Source organism: Somniosus microcephalus, chromosome 12, assembly GCF_052327205.1.
Source record: "Somniosus microcephalus isolate GS21.2 chromosome 12, FLI_Smic_1.0, whole genome shotgun sequence".
Taxonomy (NCBI): Eukaryota; Metazoa; Chordata; class Chondrichthyes; order Squaliformes; family Somniosidae; genus Somniosus; species Somniosus microcephalus.
The window spans coordinates 24,045,259-24,058,180 of NC_140998.1; the positions used below are offsets into that span (position 1 = coordinate 24,045,259).

The 12,922-nt window shown below is 46.9% G+C and overlaps 1 protein-coding gene across 2 annotated transcripts in view; it reads right to left on the reverse strand.

The window, feature by feature from the left end:
* Positions 1 to 12,922, reverse strand: part of adck1 (aarF domain containing kinase 1) — a 719,907-nt gene that overhangs the window by 163,565 nt on the left and 543,420 nt on the right. For both annotated transcript variants that reach the window (XM_086002658.1, XM_086002659.1), the window contains one exon: positions 3,373 to 3,570. In XM_086002658.1, the coding sequence (XP_085858784.1) occupies positions 3,373 to 3,570 (198 nt within the window). The remainder of the gene's footprint in view (positions 1 to 3,372; positions 3,571 to 12,922) is intronic.

Below are 12,922 nucleotides of genomic sequence, written 5' to 3' on the forward strand. Positions count from 1 at the left end.
GTCTAGAACCAGGGGCCACAGCCTCAGGATAAAGGGTAGGCCATTCAGGACAGAGATGAGAAGAAATTTCTTCACACAGAGGGTGGTGAATCTTTAGAATTCTCTACCCCAGAGGGCTGTGGAGGCTTAGTAATTGGGTATATTCAAAACAGAAGTCGATAGATTTCTGACTACTAAGGGCATCAAGGGGTATGGCGATAGGGCCAGTGAATGGATTTGAGGCAGAAGATCAGCCATGATCTCATTGAAACATAGAAGATAGTAGCAGGAGTAGGCCATTTGGCCCCTCGAGCCTGCTCCGCCATTCAATGCGATCATGGCTGATCATCCAAATTCAGCACCCTGTCCCTGCCTTCTCTCCATATCCCTTGATCCCTTTAGCCTTAAGAAATATATCTAACTCCTTCTTGAATATATTTAATGAATTGGCCTCCACTGCCTTCTGTGGTAGAGAATTCCACAGGTTCACCACTCTCTGGGTGAAGAAATTCCTCCTCATCTCTGTCCTAAATGGCTTACCCCTTATCCTTAGACTGTGTCCCCTGGTTCTGGACTCTCGAATGGCGGAGCAGGCCGAATGGCCTACTCCTGCTCCTATTTCTTATGTTCTTAAACCGAGGCCCTGTCTGGGGGGACGTAAAAGATCCCACGACGTTATTTCGAAGAAAAGCAGGGGAGTTCTCCCCGGCGTCTTGGCCAACATTTATCCCTCAACCTACATCACGAAAACAGATGACCTGGGCCATTTATTTGATTGTCTGTTTGTGGGATCTTGCTGTGCGCAAATTGGCTGTCGCACCTCCTACATTACAACAGTGACGACACTTCAAAAATTGGCTGTAAAGCGCTTTGGGACATCCCAAGGTTGTGAAAGGTGCTATATAAATGCAAGTCCTTCTTCCTTCCTTTCTTTAATGGAGAGTTACAAAAGACAGTGGTTCTAACACAGGTAGCCGCCAGTCCTATGCACTTATTCAACAGATCTTGTACTATCATGCTTGGAAACTGACCCTACGACATGACACACTCATTATAAATTTATCTCTCTGCAATTAAGTCTTCATTGAAGCATCATTACAAGACACTGAACCTGGCACCAGTATCCCCACTGTACCAGAAACCAGCTGTATGATAAAAGGCAGTGGGGGAGAAATTGGGTGAGTAGCGCCACTTGTTAGCGCCTAAAGAGGCAGGCTTTAGCGCCACTGGCTGCGCCTCCCGCGATATTGAGTTGGGGCGATAATGGTGGCGTTAGCCTTTTGCGCTGCGCTGCCACCGATGACGTCATCGGTGTGTGCAGCGCCCCATTCACGCCCCGTTCGCGATATTTGGTAGTGAACGCCGCAGTTGCGCCGTTCGCTACCTGCGCCCGGTTCACGGGGCCTTACTGTGCCGGCAGCGGCGCAAGTTAAGGTGGAGGTGCGGGGCGGCCGCCTGCCAGCACCTCCGTCCCCGGCCTCCTAACCCCCCGCCCCCGGCGGCATTGCCGGCTGTTTCCCGAGAGCCCGGCACTTCTCCTCGGTGCCGGGCTCGTTTGCCGGCACTCGCGAGCGGGGATCGCGCTGTTGCAGGCACCTCCCCCTTAACAGTGGGAGGAAGGCCTGCAGTACCGCAGCGTGCCGTGCCGCAGCGTGTGGCGCTGCGGCACGTTGCGCTGCGATATTCAGTTTCAGCGCCCTAAGAGGGACGCGGAGCGCCTCGAGCCTCGCCCCGTGTCCCTCGAGGGGCAGTGAAACTGAATATCTGACGATCGCTGAAGCCTCGAACGCGGCGCTAAATCCTGCGTTCAGGCGACTTTTGCGCCCCAACCCAATTTCTAGTTCAGTGTTTGTTGCCTATGCCCTAGCATTCTAAAATATTTACTGATCAATTCTGTTATCATTGATTCAACATTGCAATTGTGAATATTCCATGAGCTCACTTCAATTAAATGACCACTGGTCATTAGAGTCACACACATATACAAGCCTGAGATCGATAGATTTTTCTTAGGCAAATGGAACCGAGGTGGGTGCATGGCGTTATGATACAGATCAGGCATGACCTAACCGAATGGTGGAACAGGCTCGAGGGGCTGAATGGCTTCCCCTTGTTCCTATGTTCCTAAGTCATGTGAGCTGATCATTTTCAAATTCTATCCCCCTGCCCCGCCCAATTCCATCTGACTGTCTCATGATTAGTCTGTAAGAGGGTCTTACCAGTAGATTTTAACACGGGAGTATGACCTGCAATTGGATGAAAAGGTTGTGACTACCTTTGACCGGTCTAACTACCTTTTACTCACACCACTTTATCATTTGATAACACAAAGAGAAAGACGGACTTTCATTCCATTACTGTCCCTGTAAGGGGTGATATGTGGATTGGCTTTGAAGGAGGAAAAACAATAAAAGATGCTTCAAAATAAGAACGCTACCTGAAAATAAAACCGCAATCTGTTTGCTAAGCTACTCAAATTGGTTGAATTATATGACAGAGCCGAAATGGGCCCCCTCTCCACAACTCTATAATCAATGCCGGGTATCCGAGAGGCGGAAGTGGGAGGATAATTAGTTCTCAAAGCAACAGTGACATCTCCACAGCAACCATTGTAAATATTAGTGGATGGAACCATAGCACCGCATGGTAACTGCAAATTCGGCGTGCCGTTCCATTTGCAGGTGGGCAAGGCTTGAGCAGTGTGTGTGTGTGTAATTCACAGCGAGCACTACAAGCGCTTGTCAAAACATAGCCGCCAATAGAAGGCAGCTTCCACACCTCACTTTTTGAGCCCTACATCCGAGTTATTATTACGACGAGTGAACAACACAACTGGGTTAAAAGAAAGCCAGACCTGCATTTCTATAGCGCCTTTCACGACCTCAGGACATCCCAAAGCGCTTTACAGCCAATGAAGTGCTTTTTGAAGAGTAGGAAATGCGGCAGCCAACTTGTGCACAGCAAGCTCCCACAAACCGCAATGTGATCATGACCAGATAATCTGCTTCAATGATTGAGGGATAAATTATTGGCCAGGGCAACCGGGGCCAACTCCTCTGCTCGTCTGTAAAATAGTGGCCATGGGATCTTTTGCGTCCACCCGAGAGGGCAGACGGGGCTTCGGTTTAACGTCTCATCCGAAAGACGGCACCTCCGACAGCGCAGCACTGGGAGTGTCGGCCTCAATTTTGTGCTCAGGTCTCTGGAGTGGGGACTTGAACCCACAACCTTCTGACTCAGAGGCGAGAGAGCTAAAAACTGAGCCAGGATTTTGGCGATAATACTGCAAACTCACCGCAATGGTCTTGTTTAAAGTCAAGCAAATGTAAGCATCTAGTTAAAGCCTTCTTACAGGCCAACCATAAGCCTGCTAGATTCCCAAGCGCTCCTCACCTCTTTCTTGGAGACTGGCATTTGGCCGATTCCTTTGGTTATAGAGGCCCAGGATCTGGCTGTTAGCATGCAGGCAAAGAGCGGATACAAGTCCCCAGCCCCCAGCCGCCTGCTGTACATCTCCACGCCGTTCATGTCAGTTCTAATCAGGGAGTGCCACAGGCGGCAATAGTCGAGACGGAACTCCTCTGTCAGGGTCTGAATAAAACCAAAAACAACAACAGAAGTCAGGACAAAGGACATAGAATTATATAGAATTTTACAGGCCATTCGGCCCCAACATAAGAACATAAGAAATAGGAGCAGGAGTAGGCCAATCGGCCCCTCGAGCCTGCTCCGCCATTCAATAAGATCATGGCTGATCTGATCCTAACCTCAAATCTACTTTCACTCTCCATCCCACCCGAACCCATGTGAAGGACAAGGGCAGCAGGTGCATGGGAACACCACCACCTCCCAAGTTCTCCTCCAAGTCACACATATCATCCTGACTTGGAACTATATTGCCGTTCCTTCATCGTCGCTGGGTCAAAATCCTGGAACTCCCTCCCTAACAGCACTGTGGGAGTATCTTCACCACACGGACTGCAGCAGTTCAAGAAGGCGGCTCACCGTCACCTTCTCAAGGGTAATTAGGAATGGGCAATAAATGCTGGCCTGACATCCCAGGAACAAATATGAAAAAAAATTCTGCTGAATTCTTCATTGGATTTATTAGTGACTAGTTTTGGACTCCACCGCAAATGAAAACATCTTCTCTACGTCTATGAATCTTAAATGTTCATGTTTAATGTCAAACATATGCACAAATCTGCTTCAGCAGCATTGAAGGTACAAAGATGCACTCTTTTCCAGACCAGTGCCCATCCCACTGCTTTCAATAGGTTTGCAAAAATCAGCTGCAATGTAAAAAAAAAAATTGTTGTCAACACAATTGACATCAACATAATCATTTTTTTTTGTTATTTTTGCAACTCAGAAGTTCAGACTGGTAGTGGGGTTCGCATAGAGCAATGGGGAGCTCATCAACTAGGAGGACACGACCCGAGCTTGAAGTGGGGGTGGGGGGTTAATTCAAAACTAGATCGCAGCAAAATAATTTCAGTGAGCGAGCGGTCAATCTATGGAACAGACTGTCCAGGGAGGCGCTGGAAGCAGTTAGTGTTGATCCATTCAAATGCAAATTTGATAGATTTCTGTCAGAAAATAACATTTTGGGATACGGCATGAGTAACTTGAGACATGACATGCGGTAAGTGTAGCAATGCTTGGGAGGAACAGGTGACTTTGGACCAATGGTTCCCAAAGCTCTCCACCATTGGGGTTTTCCTCACTTCATGTCGAGGTCTGTTGTAGCCTAACTGATAAGAGATTCATGGCCCTGATTTAGAAACATAGAAACATAGAGATAGGAACAGGAGTAGGCCATTCGGCCCTTCGAGCCTGCTCCGCCATTCAATGAGATCATGGCTGATCTTCGTCTGAGATCATAGCTGATCTTACCAGTTCAGTACCCCGTCCCCGCCTTTTCTCCGTAACCCTTAATCCCCTTAGCCTTCAGAAATATATCCAATTCTCTCTTGAAAATATTTATTGAATTAGCCTTCACAGCCCTCTGTGGCAGGGAATTCCACAGGCTCACCACTCTTTGAGTGAAGAAATTCTTCCTCATCTCTGTTTTAAATGATTTGCCCGCTATTTTTAGACTGTGGCCCCTGGTTCTGTGCTCCCCGGCCATTGGAAACATTCTCTCTGAATTCAGCCTGTCCAGGCCTGCCATAATTTTATATGTTTCGATGAGATCCCCTCTCAATCTTCTAAACTCCAGTGAGTACAAGCCCAAACTATTTAATCTCTCTTCGTAGGTCATTCCCGCCATTCCAGGTATCAGCCTGGTGAATCGCCGTTGCACTCTTTCCATGGCAAGAACATCCTTCCGCAGATGGGGCGACCAAAACTGTACACAATACTCCAGATGCGGTCTCACCAGCACCTTGTACAGCTGTAGTAAGGTATCCCTATTCCTATACTCGAACCCCCTTGATATGAAGGCCAACATACCATTTGCCTTCTTGATCGCCTGTTGCACCTGCATGCTCTCCTTCAGTGACTGGTGCACAAGAACACCCAGGTCCCTCTGCACTTCCCCATCTCCCAATCTATTGCCATTTAGATAATAATCTACCCTCCTGTTTTTACCCCCAAAGTGGATAACCTCGCATTTATCCACATTATAGTGCATCTGCCACGTATCCGCCCATTCCCCCAACCTGTCCAAATCGCACTGTAGCCTCCTGACATCCTCATCAGAGCCCACCCCTCCTCCTAGTTTAGTGTCGTCAGCGAATTTGGAAATATTGCATCCAATTCCCTGATCCAGATCATTTATATATATTGTGAACAGCTGGGGTCCCAGGACAGATCCTTGCGGCACCCCGCTGGTCACTGCCTGCCACTCCGAAAACGAGCCGTTTATGCCAACTCTCTGTTTTCTATCCGCCAGCCAGTTCTCTATCCACGTTAATACTTTGCCCCCAATCCCATGAGCCTTAATTTTGCATGATAATCTTTTGTGTGGAACCTTATCGAAGGCTTTCTGGAAGTCAAGGTACACCACATCCACTGGCTCTCCCCCATCTATTTTACCAGTTACTTCCTCAAAAAATTCCAGCAGATTAGTCAAACACGATTTACCCTTTGTAAATCCATGTTGACTCTGTCCGATCCTTTCCCCATTTGTCAAGTGCTCCGCTATTTTATCCTTAATAATGGACTCTAGCATTTTGCCCACAACCGATGTAAGGCTTACTGGTCTATAATTCCCTGCTTTCTCTCTACCCCCCTTTTTAAATATTGGGGTAACATTAGCTACCCTCCAATCCACGGGTACTGTTCCCGAGTCAATGGAGTTCCGGAAGATGATCCTTAGAGCATCTGCTATCTCCAGGGCCACCTCCTTACAGTCAACAACTCCCCTGTCATGGTATTGTGTGACTACCTGGATGGGAGAAGGCGAACGAGATGGACCTTGGTCCTTTTTCCATCCAGCAATTCCTATTATTGTTCACAATAAAAATTGCTGGTCACTTTTTAAACAAAAAAAAAGTCACACTTCCTCCCAAAGGCTGTTGACAACTGCACCGTTTGTTGTGGTACTGAGCAACACCGACCAATAACATCCCAAATTCATTCTGAGCTAGCGAATCTCAGCCAGGGTCTTGGTGACGGGACCAGTACGATTGGCCTCAGTTAGTCCTAGGGTAGGAAGGGAAAGAAATATCAGTCAGGGTCCTAATCCTGATGGCAATCCAATTAGCCTTGCTGGAGGGCGAATGCAAAAAAACATGTTAGCCTTGACTCAGTGGGTGGCACTCTCGCCTCTGAGTCATACGATTGTGGGTTCAAATCCTACTCCAAAGACTGGAGAACAAAATCGAGGCTGACACTCTGGTGCAATACTGAAGGAGGTGCCGTCTTTCCAGGTCATCCTGATGTTAATTGCTGTTGGTGAAGGGAGTCCAGAATGTGCTTGTAAGTTCCTGGCTCCAATTCAGAAGCAACCAGAATGAAATTGCTGCCAGTTTTACTCTCTTTTTCTGTATATTTTGGCACTTAACATGTGATGCCTGAACTGCGATGTACTGCAATATAATTTGGGCCAGAAATTCGGGTCTCCACGGGAGAGTACGCGCTGGGTACTGGAACTTCCGTTCCCTTGAAAGAAGGGGTTCAGAGGTGGAACGCATGCGCCGGAGAGGCAGCGCGTGCGCATCGAACTTACTTTTTTTTGCACTATCCAGAGGGGGCAGGAGTCATCCCAAAAAGATTAACACACCTCCACTTGGCAATTATGGAATGGCAGGTGGAAAGGTTACCTGTAAACATCTGACATGATTCTCTGACTATATAAGCTGTGTCTTTATGCATTTCTCCACTTCACCTGAAGAAGGAGCAGTGCTCCGAAAGCTTGTGATTTCAAATAAAGCTGTTGGACTATAATCTGGTGTTGTGTGACTTCTTACATTTACTTTTTTTTGCAGGTTTCTCCAGGAGGGTAAGTCTCCAGCAGTTACACTTTTAAAAAGCAGGCGCAAGGCCTGCTTTTAACAAGGTAAGTGGTGAATTAATTAAAATTAAAACATTTTTTCCACAGGTTTATTATTTTTAAATACTTTAAAGAAAGGTAAGTTTATTTTTAGCCCCGTTAGAAAATGTAATTAATTTTTTCAAAAATTTAAATTATTGCTTAAAATAGCTATTTTATGTCATTTATAGTTATTTTAAAAATGTGATTTAAAAAAAAAATTATTTGAAGTTTTAGTGATGTTTTGGGGCTTATAGTATTTATAGGTTTGACAGCTCTTCCTGTCAAGCTTATGAATGAAGTATTCCCTGCTACCATTGGCTCTCCATGGCCCACGTGATCCCAGGGGATGCTTCGAATTAACTGCGCCCCTGGGATACGCATGCACTGCGCGCCGGCAGTTGGAGGAGGCCCAGGATCGGAATCCCACGGGGGCCCACAGCACAACGGCCGGCGCGCTAGGTAAGTGCAGGTCGGAGGCTTGCACCCGCGGGAAGCCTCCGACCTGAATTTCTGGGCCTATATATTTTAAAAGGAACTCCTCAGATATATGCACGGCTGTTAAAATATATGCAGGCTGTCTGAAAGTAAATATTTACTGGATACTGGCCGTATGCTAGAGCAACCCTGCCCTATGATTGAGGCAGTACAACTCACACTGCAAACCAACCGGTGTGATGATATTCATTAAAATACGCCTGCTATGACAGCAGGAATCCAGGAAAGCTTCATAAAAATCTTATTTGCCCTAAAGATAAATCTCTTTTGAGTGACCAGTTTAGCTGTTACTGAAACAATGCCAGTGAACAAGCTCCTTGCCGCTTGGTGTTAACCATGGCTCAGTGGGTAGCACACGCTTGCCTCCGAGTCAGAAGGTCGTGGGTTCTAATGCCACTCCAGAGACTCGAGCACGTAATCCAGGCTGACACTGTTGTCTTTCACTGTTGTCTGCTCTCTAGGTGGACTTAAAAGATCCCACGGCACTTGACGTAAGAAAACTACTAGGCACTTGGTCTAAGCGTTAAACAAAGCTTTAATCAACTGTTTTACAACATGGAGGTCTAGTTGTGTCCTTTACTAGTTCCTGTTAAGAATGTCCTGCGCAAGCTGGGCCCGTGCCCGAGTATTTATACTCTCCCTGGACAGCGCCACCCGCAGGCCGCTCAGTATTATTTCATAAGTCTTTCTTTCATGAATGACTGATTCATGTCAGCACTATTTCAAAGAAGAGCAACTGCGTTCGCCCTGTGTCCTGGCCAACATTTATCTCTCAACCAATAAAACAAAATAAACGTAGGTGGGACATTCATCTGCAGATAGCCTTGCGGGCAACACACAGAAGGATCCAGTCAGAAGAGTTACTGAATGTTAGCTGCTTTCCAAGTGCCTGGGGCCAGAATTTCCTATCCTTGTCTCTCACGAGTACAGACTCCTGGTACTTGTGGCCACATTGCTGGCAGAGCAGTTCAACAATCCTTAATGGCGCTCGTGCCCAATAAGCCATTAGTAGTCGGTGATCACATATCCGTTTTTGCAGATCGACTTTCCATGTACAGGAAACTCTCTTTTAACCGGCACCTAAATATCCGGAAACCTCTCTTAACCGGCAAAATTCAGGAGTAGGTTCAGGTACGTTTTACTATATATTAGTGGCCGTGTAACCGGGGTTCCTGGATCTGTGGCCGTGTAACCGGGGTTCCTGCACCTGTGGCCGTGTAACCGGGGTTCCTGGATCTGTGGCCGTGTAACCGGGGTTCCTGGATCTGTGGTCGTATAACCGGGGTTCCTGCACCTGTGGCCGTGCAACAGGGACTCCTGGATCTGTGGCCGTGTAACCGGGACTCCTGCACAAGTGCCGGGTAACCAGGGCTCCTGGATCTGTGGCCATGTAACCGGGGTTCCTGCACCTGTGGCCGTGCAACAGGGACTCCTGGATCTGTGGCCGTGTAACCTGGACTCCTGCACAAGTGCCGGGTAACCGGGGCTCCTGGATCTGTGGCCGTGTAACCGGGGTTCCTGCACCTGTGGCCGTGTAACAGGGGCTCCTGGATCTGTGGCTGTGTAACCGGGGTTCCTGCACCTGTGGCCGTGCAACAGGGACTCCTGGATCTGTGGCCGTGTAACCAGGACTCCTGCACAAGTGCCGGGTAACCAGGGCTCCTGCACCTGTGGCCATGTACGGGGCTCTCATACCTTGGTAAGTATACCTCTCTGTAATCCGGACTTTTTGATCAACCGGCACCACGCCGGTCCCGTTGGTGCCGGATAAAAAAGAGTTTCCTGTACCGATATCTCCCTTTCTACACGCCCTCTCTTGTGTCACTGGCCATGAGGCACAGCCGGCTAAACGGGCCCCTCAGCTTCTTCCCATTTTCCTCCCAACTGTTGCTCGAAGAAACTCTCCAATAGCGTTGTGACCTGGGAGTCGACTTTAAGCAAACAACCTATGACTGCCAGGCACATTCTTACCAGGTAGGCCCTGGTCTTGGGGGCATCCTAGTTAGAGTTGTCTTTACCGTAGACACTCAGATAGGCTTAAAGAGCTGAGGCTATTTACTCGAGAGCAGCATAGACTTGGAAGCGATCTGATAGAGATTTATAAAATAATGAAAGGGCTGGACTGCGTGCCGGTTGATAGATTATTCCATCCTTAATGGATTGGGGAGGACTGGGGGACATGTGTTTAAATAATGGGAAAGTAGGAATAGGCTAGATATTAGGCGGTTCTTCTTTTCCCAGAACCTTTGGAATGTGTTGCCGGCAGCCAGCTGGAGCGGTGGGTGCTGCCTCTCTGCACACCTTCAAGAGGGACCGGTTCTTGATTGAGGCAGAGATCGCGTCATGTAGGAGGTAAGTGGATTAACAGTTAACTAACGCGTGGTTCATGTGGTCTCCTGGTTCCGATCAACTGAGGGGGTCAGAGAAGGATTTTCCAGACTTTCTGTTTCCCACTTACAGGCCCTGGCGATTTGTGTCTCTCCCAGGAGATTACATTGGCTCCGGGGGATGAGGGGGGTAGGGGGGGGTGGGGGAGTGCGTGGAGAGGTAGAAAATGTTTAGTCACTTTGCTCCAGCCATAATGAGTATGGGGCAGGCTTGATGGACCAGCTGGTCTTTTCCTGCCCATCAATCTTGTACGTCCGTGTGTATGTTCGTAGTACTCGCATAGCATCTCACCCTTGGCACTAGATTACATTCACTTAAAACGAGTTCCAGTGATGGGTGATCAGGGGGTCAGACACTGGCTCTCCTCGTGACCTTATCTCTGGCGTGTGGCAGATAGGCCTGCCCCACTCATCAAACTAGTCAATTGGCTTCAGGTGCATGACTCAGACCTCAAAGGTAAATATCTGCTCAATTGCCATCATCCCCACGCCTTTTATTTTAGCTGTTCATTTTTTTTTTCTTTCTGACTACTCTGAGTTCGTTCTCAATTTTCTACGCAGACACATTAAAAACTTTTCAAAAGATGAAAGTCAGATATATTGATAAAATGCCTGCAGCTTCCGTTTAAGCCCAAAGACCCTAGAGTGCCTGTGAACAAGCAATTTATAAAATCCTAAAAGGCCTCTGAATGCTTCAAATCCCCTCTCTAATGTATTCTCAGGGGATCACAGAATCCCTCGAACGGCAAGGATTGATAGTTGAAATCTCTCTAAATGACACACAGGACCCAGGTATATAGCCATGCTGCATTATGAAAGGATTCACTGGGATTTAAGGAGCGAGTTTTCTCAGAGCTCTGATGCTGGCTGTGACAGGAGGTGCCAGAAATTTGGCACAGATTTCCCCCATTGAGCAACATTGAACACAATTTGTCCACATTGGGCAAATCCCGAGTCGTGAGGTTTTCGCTTGCAAGCCATATATGCGAGGCATCCCCTTGTACCAAAGACAAACATTTCTGCATCTGTCACGTGGACTGCAGGTGATGTCCAAATGGCATTCATTTGTTTTTCTTCTCTCTTTCTAAACCTCTGTTCTCGTTCCCGCCTCTCTTCCTCCATCTCCCTTTCTCCTATCTGTGTCTTTCTTTCTCTCTTTACAACCCATCCGAAGCTGTGGGATTTGCAAGCGTTTTCTCTGTGCGTTCTTTTGTAAAAGGGCAGCTGTGGAGCCAGGGCTATCCCAGCATCCACAGCAGCAGTGAAAGCCCTCTATTAAAAGTACAGGCACGATCACTATGAATGGGATAGTCCTGCCTCTATTAACAACTTGTATTTATACAGCGCCTTTAACGTAGTAAAACGCTCCAAGGTGCTTCACAGGAGCGATTATCAAACAAAATTTGACACCGAGCCACATGAGATGTTAGGACAGGTGACTAAAAACTTGGTTAAAGAGGTAGGTTTTAAGGAGCGTCTTAAAGGAGGAGAGCGAGGTGGAGAGGCTTGTGAAGGAATAAGACATATAACCTATTCAGAAAAATACACTATCTTATGAAAGAATTCTGGCTTTATTAAAACAGGACAAACTGGGTTTGGAAATTTAGAAACTTAACTATGAAGTAGCTGTGAAAGCATTCTGGCTATTGAGATAAGACAGTTGTTGACTCTGAATAAATAACCTTATTGAAACAGAAGGTGAAGGGCTCCGACAGGCTGACCTTTGGGAACAAAAACAATGGTTCACCATGGATAAGGTGTTCTAATTTACACTTCGCAAAGAGGCACATAAGGTAAGGAACATCTGCCCTCGTAAAGATGGCATCAAGTAAGGAACACCTGCCGTCACACCGTTTTTATATGGTAAACTTAGAACACCTAGAGAGGAGACATGATTCTGGCTGAAGTGGCTGTAAGAGTTGCAGAGGTCGGCAGAAAAATGACTAGAGATAATTAGCTTGCATCAGCAGAAAACCTTAAAGGAAATACCACTAGAAAAAGGTATAAATATTGAACTCTCAAATGGGATAACAGACTCGCTTTAAGCGGGCAAAGCGATTCTCAACTTCAGAGGCGGCTCTGTAGTCTCCAACTCTTTGTACCTCGGGGATCAAAGGTATTTGATATTGGTGGATATCCTGTAGAACACTAAGAACTGTAATACTGTAGTGAAGTTAAGATTTACAAGTAAGATTCTCAGTAAGATTGTAAGTTTTCTCTTTTTGGAACTGTTAATATTGCAACTGACTCACCAACTGTAAATTGCATGTCGGTTCGTTAATAAATCTATATATTTTTAGAATTGTCTCACATAAGACTTCTGTATCAAAAATTCACGAACTCCATCTCTGTACACTCTTTGGTGAGGGGTTGCAGAATTCTGGGGGAGTTTTCTGGACCCTCATAATATCCAGAATGTTACAGTCTAGCTAAACTTATTAAAAGCGCTATCTGGAGGACGGTAACATTCTCGGGTTGTTCCTTTCCTTTAGGGAGAGATAGTCCAGACCTTTAGACCCAATCTTTAGGATTCGGCTACCTCAAACTTTAGTTGAAAGTGAACGTCTGAGAAATATGCCTG